A 26,499-nucleotide genomic window follows, 5' to 3' on the forward strand; every position below is an offset into this window, starting at 1 on the left:
TCCGAGGAAAATTAACAAAAACTGTAAATTAGAGGTTCTTCTCCTACGCAACAATATCTTCGCATTAACGCGCGTGATAAAATATCCATTTGGGAGACGAAATTGACGTGTCCAGACGGGGAGGTGGGAGTTCGGTGGAATTTTCATTAAGTGGAATTCGGGGATTTCATTAATAACGTGATTAGAGATCGCTACGTCGCCCATCTTCACGTTCGATAGAGTCTGTTCGAAAAGAGAAGAGTCGTGGAATATATTGGGCCCCATACATTCCACGACTCTTCTCTTTCCGCACAGACTAAGCTGCACAGGAGGATTAAGAAAAACAACACTTTTTACAAGAATGGACCTCTTTTCTCACTATCTTTACGGCAAAAACTGTCTAAGCTTAGACTCTACGCACAGGAGGATTAGGAAAAACTACTTTTTACAAAAATGGACCAATTCTCTCACTATCTTTACGGCAAAGTCTGTCTGTACAAATTTTGAAGTGACAAAGTGTGGAAGTCAAGAGTTTGACGTTTATGATGGAATTTCTACTCTTTCACTGCAAAGTTCGTGCAGATACGCAGCGGAGCTCAGCACACGGAGCGTAAGCGTAAGAGACGCGTAAAGGTGACTGTCCAATTGTAACTGCCGCTGCACTGCAGTTGCGACGTTACGCGGTGCCGCACTACTGTAGCAGCACGACTGCGGCTGTTGCGGCGTGCAGTCGCGACAGCGTTCGTTGATGGCTTGTCAATGTCAAGTCATATAATGTCATACGTACAAATAAAATACTAATTCACTTTTGTATTTTTTACGTGAAGAAGCGAGTGACGATAATGCTACATGCTACATGAAAAAGAAGACCAGTTTGCCTTTCTACAATAGTCAGAGTCCGACGAAGGCAGCTACGCAATATTAATAAAAAATCTGATATTTAATGGTGATCCTTTATTCAGATAATATTGCCGATTAAATGAAAAGCAATTCAACATTGAATGAGACTTAATAATTGACGAAATACAATCAAATTACTCAAATAAAATTAATGCAGAGGAAAAATTATTCTTAACATTAAGGTAAGTTCACAATGTGAAATTTTCTTCCCCATCCTCTTGCCTAAATGCGTGACCACCGCACACAGCAATCCGACGGAAACGGGACTCATGGAGTTCGTGATATATACGGGGGGAGTGCGCACTTGATCCACCTGCATCACGTATAGGTACTCGGCCGTCAGAAACGTGCGGCTGGAGTTAGAAGTCTGTAATAAACGTCCCCTCAAAACCATGCCAGGTAGGCTCTTTTAGCAGGCCTTTTATTGATTTCTGCAAAGTGATTCGTGGGTTCTGGAGATGACGATGCGACACGTAAGAATAAAATTATCCAATGGTGGGCAGGCAGTCGTTCGGTGTTAGCAAAATATTACAGATTTATCTTTCTAAGTATCCATATTAAGCCAATTTTACTTTCCTTAGGTACCAAACAGTGAAGCATGATGAATAAAATAATTTGTAATTTACACTTCATATTGTCCAGTTGCAGGTGTGAATGGGCGACGGCACTCTATGATATGACCGCACCATCCATATAAAACTTGACGGGCGAGACAAGAAATCCTTTATGAAGAAAGATATTTCCCTCGCCTTGGCCGATAGAAAGAACTTTTAATAAATTAATTTGAATAATAAATGGTTTCCTCGTGTTGGTGTGAAGAATTACGTGTTGCACTGTAACAAAGTTTGTTTAACCCTCATGCCTTGAGACCTCCGCAACTGTCAATATTCTAAATTTTAAACCATTCGCTTCTCTCGTGGTTCAATTTTGTATCGTTTCGTATGTTTGGATATCAATATGTTACCATGAGGTATTAAATAACATCTTTGCCCCTTGTAATAAAAATAAATGATTGCTTCTTTTATTTAGCTCAGGAATGGCTTTGCAATGACAAAATGAGAAATTGTCACCATAAACGACATTATATAATATGATATATTACAATACAATTACAGTTGCCAGGAATATCTATTACACTCCTCTATTACAGTCTAGTACGCAGTCACTTAGAGTATGGTAGTATCGTCTGGCGACCACATTATGCAACTCATTGTCTTCGGATTGAAAGATTGCAAAAAAGATTTATGTGGCACTTAGCTCGATCGGTAGGTCTTGCTAAAAGATCTTTCTCTTACAAGGATAGGTTAAAACGTTTTAAAATGATATCTCTTGAGAATCGTAGAGATTTACTCGATTTCAAATTTCTCACTAAGCTTATAAGAAATAGTATAGATTGTCCACAACTCCTGAGTAGCTTTCGATTCTCAGTGCCTAGAAGAACACCGCGTTTTGCTATCAAGCCACTGTCTCGCCCCCAGCAGCAATATTTAGTTTTAATTCCATATTTAATAATACAACTTAAACAGTCGACATCATAGTTGCGCTTTGCTCCTTATTCTACAATAATAAGGTGTTCAAATGTGTCGGCTTTGTCGTTGACTTTGCTTTTATATTATTCGCATGTGGTGTTTACCAGTAATTAGTTATACATTTAGCATATAATTAATGTTTGAATATATGTAAGCCTCAATGTAATAACTGTCGGTGAACCTTAAAATAAAATAAAATAAAAATAAAAATAAAATATTCGGCAACTATTCGGTATTTGGCCACTTTGCCGGATATTCGGTATTCTATTTGCCTCTCTATCGCTCGTGCCCTGTCGAGCTTATAGCTATCCTCGCAAAACTACGAAAAAATAAAAGAACAGTTTATTTAATGAATCTATAAATAATATCGTCGTATTATTTGAATCCCTAAATCAATAATCTCAAAATACGCTAAATTTGTGAAAACTGATTCCACAAATCTGCCTTAAGTTATATACCTTAGTTTTATTGGATGTATATAATGTACAAATTTCTAGAGAAGGCGGAGAATGTAAAGTTATAGCAAGAATAGTGCCTGGGCGTGGGCATAGATTTAATAATAAACTATACAATTATTTTCTGGATCAACAAGAGTAGAACCTAAATCAACTTCAACTGAATGCTACTAAATAAAGCCCTCAATGTCAACCTTACGTGCAGAACATGTTGAACATATAATGTATGCACTTTTTTGGGAAACAGGTTTTTCGTAAATTAATAAAAAAGTAAAAAATAAGACATGTTTTATTTTTCACAACTCTTTATTAACTTTAGTTTTGTCCGCCATGATCGTGATATCAGCAGCTTGAGCCTTGAACTGCAACTTGTAGGTACCTGGAAATTAGAAATTATCTTTTCAGTTTCATGTTGTATTTTGAATATAACTATGTATTTTTGTATGTATATGATTTATTGCTTGCAAGTTACATATATGTATGTCTGTTTGTTGAATTTAACTTCAAATCAGTAAAACGGAGCTAGTAGCGAACAAGCTGTGTTAAACGGTTTGTCTTTAGATATTCTGGCCACATCATCACAGAAAATAAATAGGTAATAGTGACCCGACCACCAAAATGGACTTTTAAATATTCGTAGTAAAATAATATTAATTTTATACTTACATCGACGTGATCCTCACAGCAATATTGTGTGTAACACTTGAAGTATTCCATTCCATATTTACTTCACGACAACACCGTCTTTCACGTAGGTCTTCGCGGACTATAATTTTTGTAAATCATTCCCACAAGTGGAAACAAGGTTTTTGATATATTAATCAATCAAAATCTACTGTTTAGGTATTAAAAATTATAAATCAAATCGTAAGAAACTAGCGGTTTAACTGAATTTTTTTATTATGACAATTGATGACAATGACATCTTTGACAATTACGTAAGTGACGGATTTATTTATTATGGTTCGATAACTTTTACTATACGATGACATTATTATATTCAGCCTCGCGAGAAGGTCAAAGGTTTGTTGAAATATCTTCAATCCTCGATTATTATATCGCAGCAAATGTCGGAAACTGTTTAAAAACCTAATATCTCGAAATGGTTTTCGAAATAGAACATTAAAAAAAATTAACAATCCTAATTAGAGATTGGATTTTGCAAGTAGTGAGTGAGAAGTGCGACTGTGTGCACGTTTTCCCCCGCAAAAAATGGCAGAACGATTTGTACGGTAAGATATCGCTTGGGCTCCTCCCTTCCGACGTGTCGGAAGCCGGTGTTGCTCGAAGGGTTTGCCAGACTATAGTTAACTTCCGAATTTGACACTCTCTTTTTCGGACCTATCATTCTAGTTTCCTAACTGGCTCTGTGATACTCGTATGGCTCAATATAGATTAGCAAAAAAGTTTACAGTAGTACTACAGTCACCATCAGATATGTCGGAGCGACCGAGGTGCTAAATATATCTGAACATGCACTCTAGCGCCTTGACAATAAAGGCGTGTTCAGATATCTGTGAGCTCCTTGGCCGCCCCGATATATCTGCGATATATGGCGACGGTACCATCGGGGTTGTTTATCCGTGGGTGTAATAACTCCTTAGAACGTAGTGGTTATATCCTCTTTGCTTAAAACTACTAATATCTGTGATCTAAGACAATTCAGTGCAGGTGACAGATTTGACGTGCGGTCTGCAGCCGCAGTTGCAATAATACACCAAATACGCAAAAATGGCCATGCTACGTGCAGTCGGTCTCGTCATTCATTTTACTATGGAAATTGACAATAACACCGACGTGTCGGAGCAGTAGTGCAGCTGCGGTCGGGAAAACGTTAAAATCACCATATTACGTGCAGTCGATATCGTCATTCATTTTACTATGGAAATTGACAATAACACCGACGCGTTTGGGCCGCCGCAGTAGTGTCGGAGCAGCAGTGCAGCTGCGGTTGGAAACGGACAGTCACCTTAAGCGTATCGTAATACGCCCGTAGAAAGAAAGCGCTACGAGCACGTACATGGTCAAACAAGTCCGCACTCGAAGCGCGTCGTCGTAGGGTGGCGTATGAGATTTTTGTCGTCATTACAACAGGCGTAGGTGTAGCGTAAGCGTAAAGAACTTTTTATGCAAACAGAACGCTTACACGACGCTTGGTGCCCAGATCTACGCGTCTCGTACTCGTAATGTTTTTACGATACGCTTACGCGTCTCTTACGCTCCGTGTGCTGAGGGCCTTAAGGTTTACTTGTTCGACAAAACAAATCTCATTCACAGTAAAATGCCTTATGCTCTTTCGTGTTTGCTTGCTAAATAGGAATATTAGCACTAAGCGCCACGCAACGCAACCAGTAGGCACAGTCAACTGCAGCGAAACTGGTCTCCTCGAATAGTTTGTAGGAAATTAAGTATGCTAATGTGTAAAAAATCTTTTCTAGTTTCTAGTTCACATATGTCTGGATTTTCAATCAAGAAATAATAAATATAGGTAGGTTCAACCGGGCTCAATGCAACTATGGACATTTGCGTCTTTTATTTATTTCTCGAATACGATTGGCCGCCCTCTATGTTTTATTTTCAAGAAGCTCAAGCTTTTATCACTAGATAACGGGAGCTTTTGTAATTCACGTTGCTTAAAAAACTCCATAGTTACATTTATCACTGCCAACCTTACCTAAGTATTGATTTTTTTATCTATGGGTATATTACATAATATAAAATAATGATTTCTAAAGCTCATTGAAACGAAAAAGCCGACCTCCTTGTCTATCCATCACTATCAATTACCCAAATCCAGAATTGACGCAAAATCTATCAAATTCATAAACCCAAATAGATTACAAAAGTCTTATATTGACCGGGATATATTTTATGGACCGTGATAACCTTTTGTATTGTTTTCGAGCTCCCGATATTTCGGTCCCTTCGGTTAATATAAGTCTAGTGAAACTAACCGTGAATCATTCAAAACGGTTTTAACAAAAGTTTTGTAAATCCGGGGCAGCTCTATTTGCTCACCATATTTGAACTAGGTATATAGAGATATTACATAAGTTTCGATACTATTGCAAACGGCTCGAATACCATCACATTTGTGGTGGCTGGTTCTGGATATACTTACAATATAAATATATTATATTGACATGAATAAATCTGGAGCCCGATTGATATTAATTTAACGTTGACGGTCGTTGTTGACATCGCATCTGTATACAGTTTTGATATCATTTATTGTCTATGTTTTAGTTTAAGTTCTTTTTCTATTCCATATTTAAATATTGAGGCTTGTTTGTTTATTTATCTTTTTAACGTCAGTTCGTATTAAAATCTGGTTCTGTATAAAGTCAATTGCTTGTGTTTCTCATTAATTTTTCCACTTTTCTAAAAGCTATCGAAACCCCTCTTCTTCAGTCGTCTAGGTGATAGGCGCGCATTTCACGCTCGACTTTCAATTCATTTCGCATACACCAATTAGCGTGAGCGTAATTCAGGGTCGCATCAAAATAAGATAAAAAACATTAACTTAAATCGAATCGGGCTCCTAGCAATCGAGGCGGTTACACGAAACGGACTCTAGGGCTCCATTAGGAAGGTAAAATCGGCCAGGATGAAAAGCACTACAACATAGAGCGACAAGGTGATTGAATTTGACATATGTACTTAGGTATTGCAAAGTGTGTCACAAGAAACAACGATCTCAGTATTTATAATATAAATACTTTTCTGCGATGTGCTCGGAATTGTTCGTCGTATTGTAGCTAAAATACTAAATAAATATTAAGGTGGATGGTAGTGTTTGATGTTTTTTATGTTAGGATTCGAGTGCACGAGTCATGCACGGGTGAAGCTTGAATACTTAATTGATTATTTTACCTTATTTCCTGGCATGTAAATATGGAGAAAAGCACTATATGTTCCTCGGCGAGAATAGCAATTCGTGGCTTCGTCTCTTTGTCAGACTTAATTTCGTCCGACAAAATCGAATCTCATCCACGAATTGCCGTTTTCCAGCCTTTTTATAAGCCTTTTCAAAAGATGTGTTTATGAGCCTATGTTATCATTGTTCATATGATGTGATTAATTGATTATATATTATCTTTCTGATTACTTACAAAGTACTTGTAAAAGTAATAGGTAGACTAACGACTAAATTAAGCCAAGGGAACCATCTAGAATACGCAAACTATAGACCTACCGCTATTCTGTCTGCCGTAAATAAAATTATAGAGAAAGTTATCTTCGGTCAAATCAGTCAATTCTTAGAGCGTCATAATATAATCTCGGACTCGGAACACTATTTTCGTAAAGGACGCAGCACTGTGTCGATTCAAACGGAGTTTGCGGACTATGTAAACGACTGCTTAGACTCATCATGGACTATAAAAAGGCCTTCGATACTTTGGATCACGATACTTTGCTACAGGCGGTGGTCCCACGAATAAATGGTTTAAAAGTTTCTTGACGGGCAGGAAAATAAGTATGCTCGTGCGTAGCATCGCGGGGGAGACGGGTCAAGATGCGGCGGTGGAGCTCGGAGTGCCGACCGAATCCGTGTATGGTCCCGTGGGATATGTGATGCATGTCAACAGTGTCGCGAATGTTGTGAAATGGTGCCGGGTGTTCATGTACGCAGATGACATGTGTCTACTTTGTGTCGCAAAAGATATAACGGAGCTGCAAAAGTGCATACAAGAAGACTTTGAAAGTATCACAAAGTGGGCTCATGACAACGGAATCATCATAAACTTAAACAAAATGCATGTACATTCACTCGCCATATAACCAGGTCGCAAAAAAGTGATTAAAGAAAATTTGGATATAATAGGACATACATAATATGATTGCCTGCATGCAGATAAAAATAATTGTAGTAGTACTAAATTGTTATACGTGGAAACATTCAAATACTTGGGTTTAACTATTGATAAAACTTTAATTGGAAACCGCATATTTACGACGTTTGTAATAGGTAAGATCTGTGCTAGGCAAATTTTACCAATTAAACAGAACATTGAGTAAAAAAACCGGCCAAGTGCAAGTCGGACTCGCGCACCGAGGGTTCCGTACTTTTTATTTTTTTTATTTTTATATTCGAGTTGATTGAATGAAAGGTAACTTGCGGTTTACGATTTATGACGTATTAAAAAAAACTACTTACTAGATCTCGTTCAAACCAAGCTTCGGTGGAAGTCTGCATGGTAATGTACATCATATATTTTTTTAAGTTTTATCATTTTCTTATTTTAAAAGTTACAGGGGGGAGGGACACACATTTTACCACTTTGGAAGTGTCTCTCGCGCAAACTATTCAGTTTAGAAAAAAAATTATATTAGAAACCTCAATATCATTTTTTAAGACCTATCCATAGATACCCCACACGTATGGGTTTGATCAAAAAAAAATTTTTTGGGTTTCAGTTCTGAGTTTGGGAAACCCCAAAAAATTATGTTTTTTTATATATTTTTGTGTGAAAATCTTAATGCGGTTCACAGAATACATCTACTTATAAGTTATTTATTTATTTATTCAGACAAAACTTATACAGTCTGACAGTATACACCAAATCACTGTACAATCTAGAGAGCTTTTAACTTATTAGCTAAGGTACACAACACTTTACAATAACACTTTCCCAAGTTATACCAAGTTTCAACAGTCATACCAAGTTTCAACAGTATAGTTCTTATAGTTTCGGAAAAAAGTGGCTGTGACATACGGACGGACAGACAGACAGACAGACAGACATGACGAATCCATAAGGGTTCCGTTTTTTTGCCATTTGGCTACGGAACCCTAAAAGCACTAATGTTTGTCTACTACGCCCTTGCCGATTCACTTATTAGCGATTCTAGTTGTATACGGGGAACATTCATAACTTCATCATCATTCATAAATATCATTTAGAAATATGACGTGTAAAAGATTGTATTATTTTTGCCAATAAATAATCGAATCTGAATCTGAATCATAATTATATGTATTAGAAATATAAAAAATTTGCACACAAGACTAATTAAATTCCTAGTTAGTAAAAAAGTTAAGCCAGAAACGAGCAGAAGTGAGTGTCAAAATGAATATGATAAACTATTTCCCTTATGTAAAATTGTACCCGTAGATAACAAAGTCGCATACCTCATAGGATTAGAGCATTATTAGAGTGAAAAGTACAAATTATTCATTAACAATAAATATAATACTAGCGAGTGTAGGAGAGAAAAAGCTAGTGCAACCGAAAATTTAAAACTATTACAGCAAAAGAAAGCTCTAAGTACCTGGTACCAATAATATAAAATAAAATTAGTTTGTTAAAAACTAGATTGAAAGAATGTCTTCTCAATTGATCATTATTATAAAGTGGACTTAATTAAAAAGTGAGATATAATGTAAACAAACCAATTTATATTTGTAACTTTGTAGCCTTGCCTTGCACACTTGATGAACAATTTATTAATATTTCAGTGAAAATAACCTGCGTAAAAAATATTTGTTTACATTATTTGCCATTTCTATTGAACCATCGTTTTTATATATATATATTTATATATACACATACAGGATGGCTAAAAAATAATTCCCGTTGCCAGGGAGGTTTTGGGATTATACTGAGCAACTTTTACTATGGGACCAACCACGAAATAGCGAATGCAGTATTTATTTGTTTCTTTAAAAAAATAAAAGAATGTTTTCTTTAAGTAAAATGAAACTGTTAGTTTATGTTATAAAAATAATATAATAGGTTAAGTGTATATAAACTGAGCGCATCTCGCTATCAAACGTAGCAGTTTGGCGAGAATATAAATGTTTAGTAAGTCGTGAATTTGAATATATAAAAATGAGCATGATTTTCATAATAAATTAATCTATAGTATCAGACGAATAATTACCTTTCCGTAGCTAAAATTGAGTGAGAACATGTAAACCTACATATAAAATGTATAGTCGTAAGTCGTAATTAAAGAGCCGCGCAGGGAAGTAGCCGGCGAAATTGCAGTGATTTCGCACAATTGCCGCCCGAATGAAGTGTTTGCCGTTGGCCTTGGAGTTACAATACAATTTGACGTCATTCTTATGTTAATTAAAACTTTCGGATACTAAGACGGTGAAACTAGATGAACCTATAGTTTTCAAATGACTGTCTCATTTCAAACATAGACAGAGAATCATACTATCTTTGTCTTACACTAGTACTAGCACCCAAAGGAAAAGGATAAGTATAGTTTTTTTTGTACTTATTTACTGACAAGATTTGCTTGACCAACTATAGATTCTATAGAATTATCCTGGACATGTGGCAATCGTGGGAAAGTACATAAAAATATATTTTATAGAATTGATCGTCTGTAAGTTTTACTCTTAGTAGTTAAATAATTCGTTTTCTTTCTTTCAAACTACCATCATTCATCTTATTTGCAGTCTTTGCATCATATTTTGTATTTATTTGCTGCCCAGTTGCATTTGATAGTGCTAAAACTTTATTTTTATTGTATGTGTGTACTTTATATATATACCTATATAACATGGTTTCTGCCCAATCCTGATATAAATAACTGGCCATCTAGATAATATTATTTTTAGACTATATCACTCCGAAAATGAATTGAAGGCATTATATTCATTAAAACACATAATAATCTAATGCTTTATCATAGCTTAATATCCCATTAAGCTTTTATTTCACCTCTCGCTTAAAACCTTGGTTCCAGTGTTAATTAGTTCATTAAAACCCTGTTAAGCTACTACGGGTACGTAGAAATAATAAACTGTTCGGACAACCTTTTAAAAAAAATGAAGACAAATTAAATTAAATATAGGCAGAGGCATGATGGCGCTAATAGCCTTCGATGTGTTTAAACATATTGATAGGTTTATGTAAATATTATTAAAACACTGATATTGTTGCGATTTAAAATATTACAAGGAAAAATTAATGATTTGAGCGACATCGGATTGAACGGCAATCGCTTCGCTATTCGGAAACATCGTGAAGAACCCGGAAAAATCCTGTAACCGGGGTAGGAATAGAGTAGTAGGTCGAAAGTCGAATCTCCTTTCGGGAAAACATTAAAAAAGCAAGGATAATTGAGCAACAATATCTACAATGTGAGACAAAAATAGTGGGGATCCGTTTAAGGGCATATTCGATATCGTGGTCTGATTAGGAAAAAGTAGAAGAATTTTTTTTTTTGACACAAAAGATTTTTTTTTCCATGGGGCAGGTCGTCCAAGATCCTCCATTCAAAGGCCAACAATTATTTGCGTCAAAAAAAACTAAAGATACACCTATAAGAAATTTCCATTTTATGTTTCGGAAACTTTCAATCTCCATACAAAAATGTTGAGAAGATTCTGAAATGTGAAAGGCAGAGCCTACCTACAAAACTGACAGTTTTTAGTTTCGAATCCCGCTAGGCGCAATAATTAAATGAAGATTAAGATTATTTGCTTCTAAGCCTACGGTAACTTCCCTATAGTAGGGCGGCGGAACAGGTTTTAGATTACTTTTCGTTCATGTTATCTCGGATATGGGTGAATATGGTATCAATGCATTCAGTTTGATGTCCTGAACACAAATATATGAGATGACAAGCGCGAAAATGGTGAGGGTAGTTACTGTGACGTCATAAAGTCGGCAGTACATCGAGATGACATGAGCGCAAATCGATTACTAGAAGACTTCTAGACAAAATACCGACTCATTACTAAGCCTTATCTAACTGTGGGGCTATGTCAATTTGTGTAATCGTGCAATAATGTTTTTTTTATTATTATTACGTACATCATAAATCCACTACACAACTTTCCTATAAGTAGCTTTCCTTAAAGCCGTTACCCACATTTTCCATCCTTTTAAATTCTAATGCATAGCCGCCTAGCACTATAAATAATCGGATCATATTGCCACTAGCATCCCGGCCACCTCCAAGATACTGATCGCACATACCCGGCAATGCCGCCAGGAATCGGCCCCCTCGGGGGACTCGACCGGGTTCCGTAATACGATCATTGTCACCAGAGATAAGTAAAACAGACAGGCCAATTCGAACATACAGTGACATCAGAATGATATTTGAATTATGTTATTTAGTTATCGTGTATTTCACTCGTACTAGTACGTCCATGTATTGGCGAGACCGAGACGCACGATAACAAAATTATGTCTACTTAAACAATGTAGATCGTGATACAAAGTTGACTTGTCATAGTGGTTAGAAATAACAGCGCAATGCTATGGATTTAAACTCTCTCTTAGAGAGCTTACTTTAGTATTTTTCAAACAGCATGGGTACGGTTGCACATGTCATCTCTAAATAGTACTGAGATGACATCTGTCATCGTACCCATGCTGTTTGAAAAATATTATAGTATAGGTGACGGCATGCGTTATGGATGTTTTATATGTACATAATATATATGTACCTTTTTATCGATTCTATCTGAGTATTGCCTATAAATCGTCGTCTCATACCTGCAAAACAAGCCTCATCATTTAGCTGACTATGCGACTAGAACGATATTACTTATATATTTGGTTAATATTTATTTCTAGGCCTCTGTTCTCTGTTACGATTTTACGAATATTATTATTTAATTGTTATTAACGATAGAAATCGATAATTCATATAGATACTTTCAAATTAAATGTTTTAATGTTTAGGTTTACATAAATTTAATTAAGGAAACTGTAAGTCTACAATATTACTAACTACCCTTGTACCTAATGTTACATATACGAGACTGTTTGTTTCATAATAAATAAAATAAAAATAAATAATAATGATACTCACTACATTCTTAATGTGACTTTTATGGAGACTAATTGTCTTTATTATTGACTAGTCTCTGGCCATACGATCATGCCCACAAAGCGTAGTGTGAACATTATTTCTCGAGGGAAACTTTAGAGACGAACATCTGTGCTTGGTAATGACTGCAATCATCTATCTGGGTTGCAATCTGAAGAAAATAGGACACCCTTTTCCTTAAAAGAAAAGACTAATCATCGAAAAATGTGGTTTATGATCTGTCTGCGGTTAGTTTCTAGATGAATAATGTAGTGGTCGGCAACTAACGAAAAAATTTAATGGGCCCTGAAGGGAAAGTGCCTTAAAACCTTAAGTTAGCTCATTTTACCTAAATGAAACATTCTTTTATTTTCAAAAATAAACAAAACTGCATTAACAGTTTTTTTTAATTCGCTTTTATTTTATTTATTTATTAACCAACTTTACATTTACAGTTAAACCAAACATGCAAGTTATGGGTTATAAACATATATGTACTTAAAACTAAAATAATATGCTTATCACTAAATTAATTAATATTAATAGTTGTGGGCGTGGATATTGATTCTAGGTAGCGGGCTGCTGTGGCTAGGAATTTCGGTTCTGATTGCGAGAATATGTCAAGGGTGGGATTATGTAAAATTATGTTATTAATATGGTTAAGTGCGATAAATAGAGGACTAGTGACTAGTGTCATTGTGCTTTGTCTTTGCTTTGTTGCTAAATCTTTGAATGCAGTTTTGATTCTTTTTAAAAACAAAAGAATGTTTCCTTTAAGTAAAATGAGCTAACTTAAGGTTTTAAGGTACTCTCCCTCCAGGGCCCATAATTTTTTTCCACACTGTATAATATAGCTCTGTAAATAGTAATTTTCTTAATATTGAATTAGTTCTGAGTAATAACACTAGACCCTACTCGTAATTCTGGAGTTGCAGGTTGCAGGCGTCCATAGGCTAGCGGTGACTCCTTACCATCAGGCGGGCCGTATGCTTGTTTGCCACCGGCATAGTATAAAAAGAATGTTGCGAATTGCGTCCTAAGGGAGGCGGTCATAACATTAGCTAGTTAATAAACATAACTTTGGTTCTTTTATGCAAATTCTTGCTGATCTACGTAATATCTGACATGTCGCGAATGGTAATAATGATTGCCTGATGTTATGTTTATGTTACTAGATACACACTCCATATATTTAGCTTCAGATACCATAGTTAAAAAAATACAGCGAATTTAAGTTTTTCATACTAAACTTGTTTTTGCTCTATTTTGTTTGTTTTTAAACTGGAGCTATATAAACTAATTTGAGACCTAGATATACCACATGTCATTCTATGTGCAAAGTTTCATTACAATCCAACACGTAGTTTTAAAATGAGAGTGGAACTACGTTTGTATAGGAAGGTGCAATTCGGCCGAGCTTGCCGGGGACTCTTAATGGTTAGAGACGGTTTGGTGCAACCGACCCTAAGTACCTACCTAAGTACCTATGTAGCCTTACCTTACCTAAGTAGTAGTAGCCCTATAATATATTGTTCTGCAAAACACCTCGAAAGGAATACTGTCAGTTTCCTTACTCTAGTGAATCCTTCGCGTTTAGGTGGATAAAGAATCAGACATTTTTGAACGCTCGCGTACGTCGACGAAGCATCTCGTTCACGCTCATTGTCATTTTGTTTAACACAACGAGGGGGCCGTGACACGTATGAATGTCAATTCCGAACAATATAAGAGGCACTTTCTTATTTTGCGAAATAAAAGAAATTGTACAAGGAGGGAATACTTAAAATTTACTTGTGCTGTAAACGAATGTGATATTACACTGGTTCGTATATTACATCATATTTGCTTATATATTTTGACTTATAACCTACAATAATGTATATTAACCGAAGATAGAAACAGTAGTTTGCACAATACATATGTAGTACCTACTAAATTACAGGTTATACTCGTAATGACATACGCATATTATCCTGTTTCATTTTCGTACCTAACGTATACTTACAAATAATATTGCTTAGCCCTAACATATTATGTATTCATCATATACGACTGAACATAGAACATATCATATAAAATTATATGTTTAATGTTATTTCTGAGATACTTTAATATTTTTTTACTTCTACTTTAAGTTATTAATATTATTTTATTTAGTAACCAAAAAAAAGGCACACCATCAGATGATTTCTGAGATGATTCATACTTTTTCTCTATTTGCTATGGGATTTGTAAATCTACACGAGTGACTTTTTTGAAAAAAGATGTTTTATTTTAGGACAATACTAAAATGCAGCAAAATGAGTGTCGTTGCTCCGATCATGAAGATGTTACAGTCGACAGTTCGAGTCCTGCCAGCGTTACATATAAGTATACGATCTTAATTAAATACTTTTTTGCAGTTTCATAAGCAAAGTAACTAAGTAATCTCAAGAATAACTATTACGTTAGCTAAACAAAAAAAAACAATAATATATTGTTGTACAATTAATTTTACCTTAGCTGTAATGAAACCCACGATGCATTACGATTCTCATAATATAACTATAACTCAAGAAACGTTTATAAATTATTTTTTTCTACTCGTCGACTGTAATGGTTGAATTAAGATTTCGTATAGGTACCAAACTATAATTGCGTACTTTTCATGTATGGACTCCGAACTCAACTATTATATTCATTTCGACACGCTGTAGTCAATTTTAAAATAATTTGACCAATCACCTGCCGCCGTGCTCCCATAGAAAAGAAATAAACGAGCGCCTATTTTTGTCGTACAGACAGACGGACAGACAGACAGACGCACGAGTGATCCTATAAGGGTTCCGTTTTTTTTTCCTTTTGAGGTACGGAACCCTAAAAAAGTATTATTTTAGATGGCCCGTAGAAAAAACATTTTTTCTACTCGTCGAGTATAATCTGTGTATTACAACTTCATATACAACACTATAACCTTATTCTTTTCAACGTTGGATAGTCTATGGCACTTCCGACTCAAGCATAAGAATTTTATCGATACGGTTTAGTCAATTATATAAATTTTGGAAATAGAACTTCATACATTTCGATAAAATATTTCTTGTTTAAGGAGACTCAATTCAATGAAAATTAGCCTACTTGAAGACGCTGCTGCGTCGCATCTGCTTTGTGATTGTTGGCCAACAAAAACATTTTATTTTATGTTGTACCTAGTAGAAACAATTGCTTCATAAGTCAGAAACGCACATGTGACACTTTGAAAATGAAACTACGGTGGCCAAAATCGAGAAAAAAACTGTCTTAAAATTGAATTTAGCAAGGAGCAGGTACCAGGGCCTCATGAGTTACGAGGAGGTGTCGTTGTCCAACCCGCCGGGGGCACCGGGCCCGCGGCGGCCGCGGCCGGGGCGCGTGCGAGTATGAAGGTATCGCGGGCTGCGGCAGCTCGCGTATCTTAGCTGTATACTTTTGGTTTGTGTAGGTACCTATATGATTTCACTAATCGAATTTAAACTGTTGTGAGACATACTAACATTAAATCATTTTACGGTTCAGGCTCACTTGTTTAAGTCACTCGCGCGATGTCATCAAAATGATTTAATGATTTCACTAGTTGAAAGTATTATTTTATTGTCTCGTAGAAAAAGTATTGTATACAATAGTGATATAATCCAGCTTTTCAATCTCGTACTTAAGCAACTCAGCAAGCTTCGTTGCTTAAACACGGTACTCGACTGAAAAGCTCTCTATTATATCACGATTGTATAAAATACTAATATACAATAGAGATATAATCAAGCTTTTCACGGTTCTCGACTGAAAAGCTCTCTATTATATCACGATTGAAAAAAAAACTATAATCAATGAGGATATAATTATAAATAACAAACGAAACCGTCAACGCCCTCTATACGAGAGTAGGCCAAAACTAGTGGCGCCATCTGATCGAGAATCAAATTTTCGTGATTTTCGAGGCACGTTTTTTCCTTAGACTGTATCCATATATTACGGAGCAGCGGCGGCTGGTGATTCTATATTATGGGTGTTCACTATCACAGTAAAAAACTACACATTCAATTAACCGACACAAAATACGGTCATTGAACTCTCTTATAGAATTTCGCTATTACGAATATCTTGACGACCGATAGACGCTAACTGCAGTTCATTTTACAAATGGATTCTAGGTTGTGAATGTTGTTTTAAAATTTTATGGAAATATGTGCTAAATTGTTAACACATCGGTTTCGGTCCAAGCAAACTCACCGCACAGCCGTCGCCCGGCCCGCCCGCGCCCGCTCCAAACAAGACATATGTACTTAGGTAGGTAACACGATAAACTAAAACACCTAGTTACTTTTATCACAGCGACATAACACAACCACGGTGTTTTTGCATATTGATCTTATTTAATGACATATAAGTTTTTGTTTTTGACGAACATTGTTACGAAAATTCAAGGTTTTCCTTTTATATTGAACTCGAGTCGATTTTGTAAACTTTTTTCACATTCTCCCGTTAAATTCATTCATTTTAAATACCTCACAACAAACAAATTATGTGCACTTACTGCTTAAACTCTTGGTTAATTATTTATAATAAAAAAATGCCAAAATTCCATTCACGCGCGTACTTTAAAATTGACTACTAACTAAGGTCTGTTTACAAACAAGTGACAATATGGCGCGCACAATGCGCGCGCATTCGACGAGAGGGCGCAAGGTCAAACGGGCTACGGAGCGCCGCTCCAATTTTACCTCTTTCTTCATAGAAAATCTTCTGTTTCACGTGCGGAACTGTAGCGAAACTTCTCTTTCGCTCTCATTGAATTTCCTATTGATTTTATGTACTAAATCTTTTTCATAGGAGCGCAATCCAAAGCGCTCCGCTTCGCGCGTTACCTATGATTCCTATGAAATTATAGGAGTAGGCCGAGTAGTATAGGCCGTCTATAAACTTATAATGAATAAAGGTAATTATTTAATTGGTATTTTACTTTTGTACGATAGATCTTAAAGAGTAATATATTAATTAGGCACTATAATTTCATTATGATTATTTATGGGAGTGCACTGCACAAGCGCTCCTTAGAGGAAGCCGCGCCTGTTACGGAGTTATATCTATCTTTGCTATAATTAAGCAACAGTATTTAATAACGTAAAACTGTTGTATTTGAATGTAATAATATTACGAAACATCGGTCTGAAATTCAGGGAGAGAAAGCAAAGGATAAAGGATCCGAACATATCTGTAGCGATTATTAGCGCGTCGTAGCACGTATCCGTTATCTACACACGCGTTACCAAAGTCGCCCTTGAACTCTACGAGGCCATGAACTCTTAGTCATCATTCAATTTAAGAGCTGGGCTCTTGTCGGTGCAGCGTGATGAACTTGTCTCCACCTTGGTCGATCCAAAGCCAGCCCTTTAGTGTCCTGGTACGACACGGCCCCTACATGCTCCTTTATTTGGCTCATATAACTTTTTCCCTTCCCCTCCCTCTCCTTCCATAAAAGTCTAAATCATCATCCTGCTAGGCCTTGTTCCCATTTACTTGGGGTCGGCCTTCCCTGTTCTTTTCCTCCATTCTGCACGATTGAGTGCAATGTCGGCGTCTATATTAAGCTCTTTCAGGTCTCGCTGAACCGTCGTCAGCCAGGTGGTAGGTGGTCTTCCACTTCCTCGCTTCGTCGTTGGAATATCGAGCGCTACCTTAACCATGTAGTCTACTGGACGCCTCTGTACATGACCGTACCACCTCAGACGTTTTTCCGTCAGCTTTTCTGTTATTGGCGCTACTTTGAAACTACCCCGGATATACACGTTTCTTATTTTGTCCATCATGGTGACACCCGCTGACCAGCGTAACATGCGCATCTCAGTGGTGTGGAGCTTGTTCAGGTGGGGTTTATTTGTAGCCCAGCACTCGGATCCATACAGCATCGCTGGTCTTACTGCTGTCTTGTATACATGACCCTTCACCTTCAGAGGTATTTTTCTATCGCATAGGACGCCTGTGAGTTCTCGCCATTTCATCCAGCCTGTCTGAGTTCTATGGACTACATCGCTGTCAATCTTTCCGTCGTTGCTGAGTACGGAGCCAAGATACTTAAACTTTGTAACAGTTGGCAGGCGGTCATTTCCTATATAGAATTTGAAATCTTCTGGGTTATTAGCCGTTTTGTCGAACAGAAAGGACATATGTTCGGTCTTTTTACGACTTATTTTTAGGCCGTGTCCTTCTAGCGCTTCTATCCAGCTATTCAAATCGTGCTGAAGGTCAGTCTCAGTCTCTGCTATTAAGGCCACATCATCGGCATATAAAAGGTGCCAGGGTACAGTCCGTTGGCATTTTCGAGTGAGGTAATCCATCGTGACATTAAAGAGAAGTGGACTAAGTGTGGAACCCTGGTGTACACCGACCTTGAGCTCGAAGCTATCACTCACACCTGCTGGGCAAATCACCTGTGTAGAGACGTCTGTGTACATGTCCATAATAAGATTGATATACGGCATAAAAGTCTAAATAAAAGGACAAAAAAAATAACTCTTGACTCCATTTAACTCTAAGTCTGTAAGTGTAATCTTAATTAACAAGTTACATTACATTTTTCATCTGCACAACTACATCCGACCTCGGTCACTGGAGGGCTCACCTCTCGCGTGGAATGATGGTGGTGGTGGTATAACAATTCATTTTTATATGGGGTAGCTGTCATTTAATATTTTTGTAGTTCTTTTATTGAAAGTTTTGCACATTAATTTATTTAGAAATGCACAAGGTATTTAAGTTACGACAAAAACATATTTTTATTTTTAACATGAACGATAAAACAACGTGGGATTAATTTTGATCATTAATTAATGGTTCCATGGTTGCAATAAACGATTATGATTATGTTTATGATTTCAAACGATTAATTATTTATTAGGTATATTTGATTAATGATGAGGAAATGGATAATCCAATGTATGTATAATTTATTGTATAATTGATAGCTGTTGGTTCTCCGAAAAAAATAAATAAATAAATAAATAATAAATAAATAAATGTACTTCTTTTGTTGTTTTTTTTTTTTGTCATATGTACCTATACATATTATTCACCATTCATAAGTGCTTGTTGCTAGACCTACATGAATAAAGTATATTTTAAATAAATAAATAATAATAAATAAATAAATATTAGGGGAAATCTTACACAGATCAACCTAGCCCCAAACTAAGCAAAGCTTTTACTATGGGTGCTAGGCGACGATATACATACTTATATAGATAAATACATACTTATATACATAGAAAACACCCATGACTCAAGAACAAATATTTATGTTCACCACACAAATAAATGCCCTTACCGGGATTCGAACCCAGGACCATCGGCTTCACAGGCAGGGTCACTACCCACTCGTCGTCAAAATTTTGAACTTTGAACTGTAACTTTACTTTATCTTATTAAAAAAAGAGCACTCCAAGCTCTAAAACAATCAATCTTCTAAAATTAATGGAAGTAACGAGTAGAATTTCGGTCCGATTTTTTCCTAGAGTGGTGGTTTTCTAAGCGTGTATTTCTGTAGCCACGTGTACGAAAGCCACCGCAGAGGATTCCACTTGTAGCTCCAAATTTCCCCCGAGGCCTTATTTCGAAACGTGTAAATTAATAAGTCCCCGATATTGCCAGCGGTTCTCAACGCTCTTATATTAAATGTACGCCTAACTCTCAAAATATTAAGTGTTAATAATAATCACTCACGTCTTGAATACCTATACATTAACCATCAAATATTAATATATAATATCTGAGGGAATAAAGATGCTCCCATTCATAGATATACGGAACGCTACTCTATTGTGAAGACTACCTTCACGAAGTAACTGTCGTGTTACGAGTTTTATTAAGACGTATTTTAATGTATGTAAATAAAGTCAAAAGGTTTTGTTTTGATTTGTTTTTTTTTTGTTCTCGAAAGTTAGAACATTGATGAATGACCATTATTTTGAGTTAGCCCAAGTACTTCTTGTTTTTCTGCGTGTGTATGACCCGGTTGTCTCTTTGCAGAACAGGTCGCCGCCGCCCGCGCACATCCCTACTGCCCTGCTCTACGCGCCGCCGGAGCCTCTCGAGGTACCTTTTAAGTATAAATTAATTAGGGCCAGTTGCACCAATTGTGAACTAGAGTTAGACCAAGACAAGTGTTCAACGATTTTTATAGCACACGCAGAGCAAGTGTTTTATACGTCAAACTTCTATGAAATTATGAATAACACTTGCACTGCGTATGCTATCGAAATCGTTGCAGACTTTATATTAATTGTACTCTATGAAGTTTTCCATACAATAAAATTTAGTGCAATCGAGCCGTAGTCCTGTTAAATAAGGCTGTTATCACCCTGGTGCTGCATTCGGAAGTCGCATCAGCATGATAACCGCCTAAAAGGACACTTCTTACTTTAGGTCTTAAGTCACGAGAACTTAGTCGCCTCCATACAATCAAAGTTACACTCTTTTTAAAACGACATGCTAAAATAACATGAAACTTGGCATGAACATGAAAGTATTATATATCTATATTTGATATTACTTTTCGTTGCTAGAAATAGTAATGCAAAAAAGATATAGCGAGTAGAAATTGCACTCGCAAAACTTGTAGTTACTCAATCTACTTTTTATGGCTGCGGCAAAGTGGTTGTGACCTTTTAATAAACTGAATAACTTAAAATAATTTTAAACTAACACCAGTCAACGTCAGGCCATATAGATAAATGTAAGTTTGTATGCGATCAAGTCCCGTGTTAGTTTAAAATTATGAGTGAAAATCGTTTTAGTTTAAATTAATATAACTTAAAACTGACAAAGGCACCTTGGTATTTGACATAATAATTTAAATGTCTGCGTTCTTATTACTTAGGTACCGTGTTGTCGACAGGCAGTCAGACGCAGCCGCAGACATGACAATAATGTTGATTATCGCGATAATATCAGTGTGGCCGTATGAAAGACGTCCATTATCCCGATAATCAACGGCGTTTCCCGTTAGTGTAGCCCCGGCATCAGAATGACCGTGCATTCCGTACACCTTAGTACTAGCGGTACACCCCGAAATTCATTAAAATGCTGCAAATGTTGTTAAAAGTGTTTAGGCCATTTGAATCAAATTCTGCGTGCCTACCAGTGTACTAAACGGTTACATTTTTGACTCCTTTTTCACGACGATGGCTGGTGGTTGGCTAACTTTTTAAGATGACATTATTTTAATGTTCTATCTTAAGTTCGAATCTTGTCCGAAGTGCTGTGTATATAAGCATTTTTCCTTTAATTTAAAATAATTGTAGGTTGTATTGTGGCAAACGTATCTGCTTGATAAAAATTGGTTTCGTGTAGATGGTATTTGAAGTTAAGTCTACGGCGTAGCATTATTCATGTAGATTGTATGGAGTTTTTGAATGAAATCGTAACTCCTAGATACGCAACCTCTACGCCGTAGCACAACATCCATATTTCAAGTATAAAACTTACAAGGTAGCGTAAAAGTATCTCTTTAGGATTTAAAAAGTCGTGGTTGCTAATATCTACTAAACTATTATTACATATTGTAACAACAGTATGCTTAAGATGCCATGTAATAAGCGTTGCAGTAGCGATAGCTTAACAAGTGTTGCTAAAGTATGAAATGCTTCTGGTTTAGTCGATATTAGCCATTTACAAAATTATCGTGCATTCGAAGTTACTCTAATGCACTTTACTAACGTTTTCATTTTGCAGCTTTCTTTATTCTCGTATCTTTGTCTACTCGTAAGTAAAGATATATAAAAATAACCTTATCAGATCTCACATCATCAAAAATTCAGTTACGGAAAAGCCTTTTCCTTATTCTTCTACCTATTTATACATAATAATCATTTCTGAGAATATCTTGCTTACTGACGAATAATCCGCAGATCTTACGCGCAAATACGCATGATTTATTGTGTCCACCTGTTTCAATAATCATTAATCACGAACTTTGATTTAAAGATAAGACTGCTTCTAATGTATTTTTGAATGTTTTTCGTGCGATGTAAAAGGATGACTCATGTTAGACCGGGTCGTGTCCGGGCCGGAGCTTCCGGCGCTTACTTTTCTATGACATGACATGTGATCACGTGATGCTTTCCATAGAAAACGAAGCGCCGGAAGCTCCGGCCCGGACACGGCCCGGTCTAACGTGAGTCATACTTACAAGAAGGATACAGATTTATCTATTTCTAATTCAAAATGAAAATGTTATAAATTATTTAAATTTCAAAATTTTCTCACGTCAATATAATTGAGGCAAGAGGGTCAGTTGAGCATGCCGGGGCGGCAGATGATGGGAGGAGTACACGAGTAGGCCCGAATACGCGTCCTGGTTTGGAACAAGTTTGTCTGGAGGTCTGGACGGAGGTTGTTATAGCGTACCGTAGCATATGCCTCTGACCGACGGCCTGGATCTTGCCAGAACGTGCATTTGAGCAAGCTTGATGAGCCTCCCCGTCCCTCCCTGTCTTGTGAGACCAACGCCTCTGCGTCCTTGCAGCAGTAACTGCTGGCTGGTGTACCTAGTCACTTACGGTAACGGTGTGAGGTTCATAATAAGCTACAGATTATAAATATTATAATGGTTCCAACTGTAACGCAAAAAATACTTTCGCACCACCGTCATGTGCGATAAACTCGAAAATCACGACACAAATATGCAACATTGATAAAAAAATAAAATAAAAATATTTTGAGGGGTTTTTATTACCTCCATGAGCTCATGAGTCCTGAACAACATAAACTTAGGGTCGGTTGCACCAAACTGTTTGTCATCGTTAAAGAGTTAGTTTCATAGTAAACCGCCGCGGCGCGCCAGGTGACGTTGATCAGTCTGTCCAGTGCGGATGGTGCAACTGATGGTTATCTGAGCTTACTTTTGCGCGTTTATCCTTATTAAATTAAACTTATACTATTTCCTGTTCAGCTGCTATGCGTGTTCCCGGACCGTGCCTCCCGCGTATGCGCAGCCGCGTGCGCGGCGGCGGCGCGCTCCGGCGGCGAGGCGCGCGCGGTGCGCACGGCGCGCGAGGCGCTCGACGCGCTGCGGCGCGACGGCGACGCGCGGCTACCGCATGTCGCCGTGGTTGACGCGCGGCAACCGCAAGCGCTTGATGCTGCGAATCTCGCCAGGTTAGTTTTAAAATAAGATGACCTAGTAATGTACCACCATCACATAGCCCGCCTATCGACAACATATTCGTATTCTTAATGATATTGGTCCGATTTTATTATTTTTCTTTTTTGTCGTTATGTAGGACATTGTCCTTAATTTTACACGTCATGTATAGTCTGCTGTCGTGTTTAACATGATTCCAAAGTTACGCGTTAGGTAGGTAAACCAGTGGACACAATGCCATGGTAATGGTGTCAGTAAGTACATCCAGTGATGGTGGTAAATTGGTCCAGTATTCCTATTGCTTTCCGAGCGTAGACGATTCAAAAGCTCAGGTCACGTTTTATAAAAGGCCTGTAAATATTTGAATCTCTTTGTAACATATAAAAAGAGGCAAACAGCGATTACAGGTTATCGGCCTATATAGATAGATAGATAGAGAGATAGAGAGATTTATTATTCAAAAGTTAGTTTGTCTGCAGGTAAGATAGTTAACTAAATTATTCTACTTGCTATGCTACTTAACTTATTGCTTGTTATGCTAAAAGTTAATTATTGGCACACTTAGGCGACATCCTGTTTGTGATACAGGTGTCACTTTATAGGTACACGATAGGTACATATAAAATGCGGCCCGAGCTGAAGGGCGAACTTATAGATAAATTATTATTGAAGGTTATTTATTGTGTGGAAAACTCAGATGCAATACTCGTACCTGTACTATACAATACTAGCTACCTATATAACCTTTCAGGGGCTAAACGTTTTTTGCACTTAAATTATGTACCTTCTACGGTACTATCTTCGGTAAGCGGTCGTCACAAAACCAAAGGATAATATCAAACCGTATACATTTCGTAAAAAAAGAAATAGTTAGAGTAAGACCAAGATAACTCTGCAGCGATTTTAATAGCACAGCCGTGCAAGTGTTATTTAAACGTCATAATTTCATAGAAGTTTTACGTTTAAAATATCACTTGCACGTCTATGCTATAAAAATCACTGCAGAGTTATCTTGGTCTGACTCTAAACGTGACTTACCTTTTACTATTTTTCAATTAAAAATGCTTTCACGGTATCCCAGAGTTCCATTTTGCGAAGTGAACTGGCTGTTTGTTAATTATCATTGTTCAGCGAACAATTTTAAGACGTCGTCATTAGTCCATCGAGGATAATCGCCAGCCGCGGTAATAGCTCGTTAGGAGTCCTCTTAAACTCGGGACGCATTCGATGCGTTCGCTAAGAATTTTATTGTAGGTACCAAGATATCATCATAATTTTATTTATACTTATCAGAATTTATTTTCTACCTACCTCTCTCCCGTCTTCGTATCTACGATTTTCCTGGTATTGGGGTATAATCATATTAAAAAAGGCAAATCACCTCAATATGACGTAAAAATATAGTAGCGTTAAGGCGACCATATTTACTTTAAAAGATCACCGAAATTGCGTAAATAATTGCAAAATGTTAATTTTTACTAACCAAAATGTATGTATCGGAGTCGGGTGGATCTTATGAGCTTTTAAATATTTAACATACTATTTGTATATGTAAGTTGTCTTATTTTAAAATTTTAACACTTGCTGGTATCCGATTGAGCTGAAATTTGATAAAACATGAATGGCAATGTAATCGATCATATTTTAATGGAGTTCGTGTTGTAGGTAATAAAAATTCTACGCGGTCTTAATGATCATTACTTAATAGGTTTAATGTAATTACAATGCAATTAATATACACGCATATAATATGCGTATCTAAAGGTAGCATAAACTAGAAACGTTAAGTCTACGTATATGTGACGTATTAAGCGTCGCTTACAAAGCCGCAGTGCAATTAATTTGACATTCAGCTAGTACGTGGAATTAATTTCTAATATCGTGTTTCCTTTGAAGTATCTAGCTTTGACACGGATGCTCGTGATATACTGAATAAATCATAGACCTAGCATTATATAGATCAGCTATACGCGTGCGCCCGTGAGGGATAGACATAGATGACGTCATAAACGTGGGGATACCATATTGGTAAAAATTACCCCAATATTTGATATCACGTTGGGGCGATTACCCTGGAGGCAAAGTTAGCTTGTTTGACGGTATTAAAATATTGTTAAATAAAATGTCAATGGGCCGTTCTTTTTAGGCGTATGAACAATGAAATACCTCCTATAATTCACGCAGGAGGTACAAAACTAAACGTGTTTAGTAAATAAAACGTACAATAAAATGTATTATGGGTTTTAATTTAAAGAAATCACAAATCGCAATCACACCAATTAATGTACACCACATTTAATCTTCACAACATTTGGTTTTTTTTTTGGAATTAGAAGTACGAAAAAACTTCGAGGTCAAAATTACCCATAAAATTATGATATTTTCATCTGGTATCCCTAACATGATTGTTATGCAGCTAAATTAAGAAGAAGTTTAAAAATGGCTGACCTCAGACTCTCTACGTAATTTGGGCGGATAATTTTACAAATAATGTTTTGTTAATTTGCGTAAATAATTGTGATGTTTTTATTGAAATCGTTTGATTCTACATTGCTTTGAGTGTAACGTAATTTTACGATGTTATTCTCACATATTGCGTTAAGAGGAAGGTGTAAAATACCGTACTTACGTGTGAAAGGTTATGATCTCATATTTTTGCTCAGAGCGGCTATTACAGCCGATTACAGAACAATTCACCATT

The 26,499-nt window shown here is 36.6% G+C and overlaps 1 protein-coding gene across 5 annotated transcripts in view; it reads left to right on the plus strand.

Annotated features, from left to right (window-relative positions):
• The window catches only part of LOC134749208 (high affinity cAMP-specific and IBMX-insensitive 3',5'-cyclic phosphodiesterase 8), a 159,477-nt gene that overhangs the window by 78,752 nt on the left and 54,226 nt on the right, over positions 1-26,499 (plus strand). For all 5 annotated transcript variants that reach the window (XM_063684084.1, XM_063684083.1, XM_063684082.1 and 2 more), the window contains 2 exons: positions 20,684-20,749; positions 23,607-23,812. In XM_063684084.1, the coding sequence (XP_063540154.1) occupies positions 20,684-20,749; positions 23,607-23,812 (272 nt within the window). The remainder of the gene's footprint in view (positions 1-20,683; positions 20,750-23,606; positions 23,813-26,499) is intronic.

This window comes from Cydia strobilella, chromosome 18 (assembly GCF_947568885.1).
Source record: "Cydia strobilella chromosome 18, ilCydStro3.1, whole genome shotgun sequence".
NCBI lineage: Eukaryota > Metazoa > Arthropoda > Insecta > Lepidoptera > Tortricidae > Cydia > Cydia strobilella.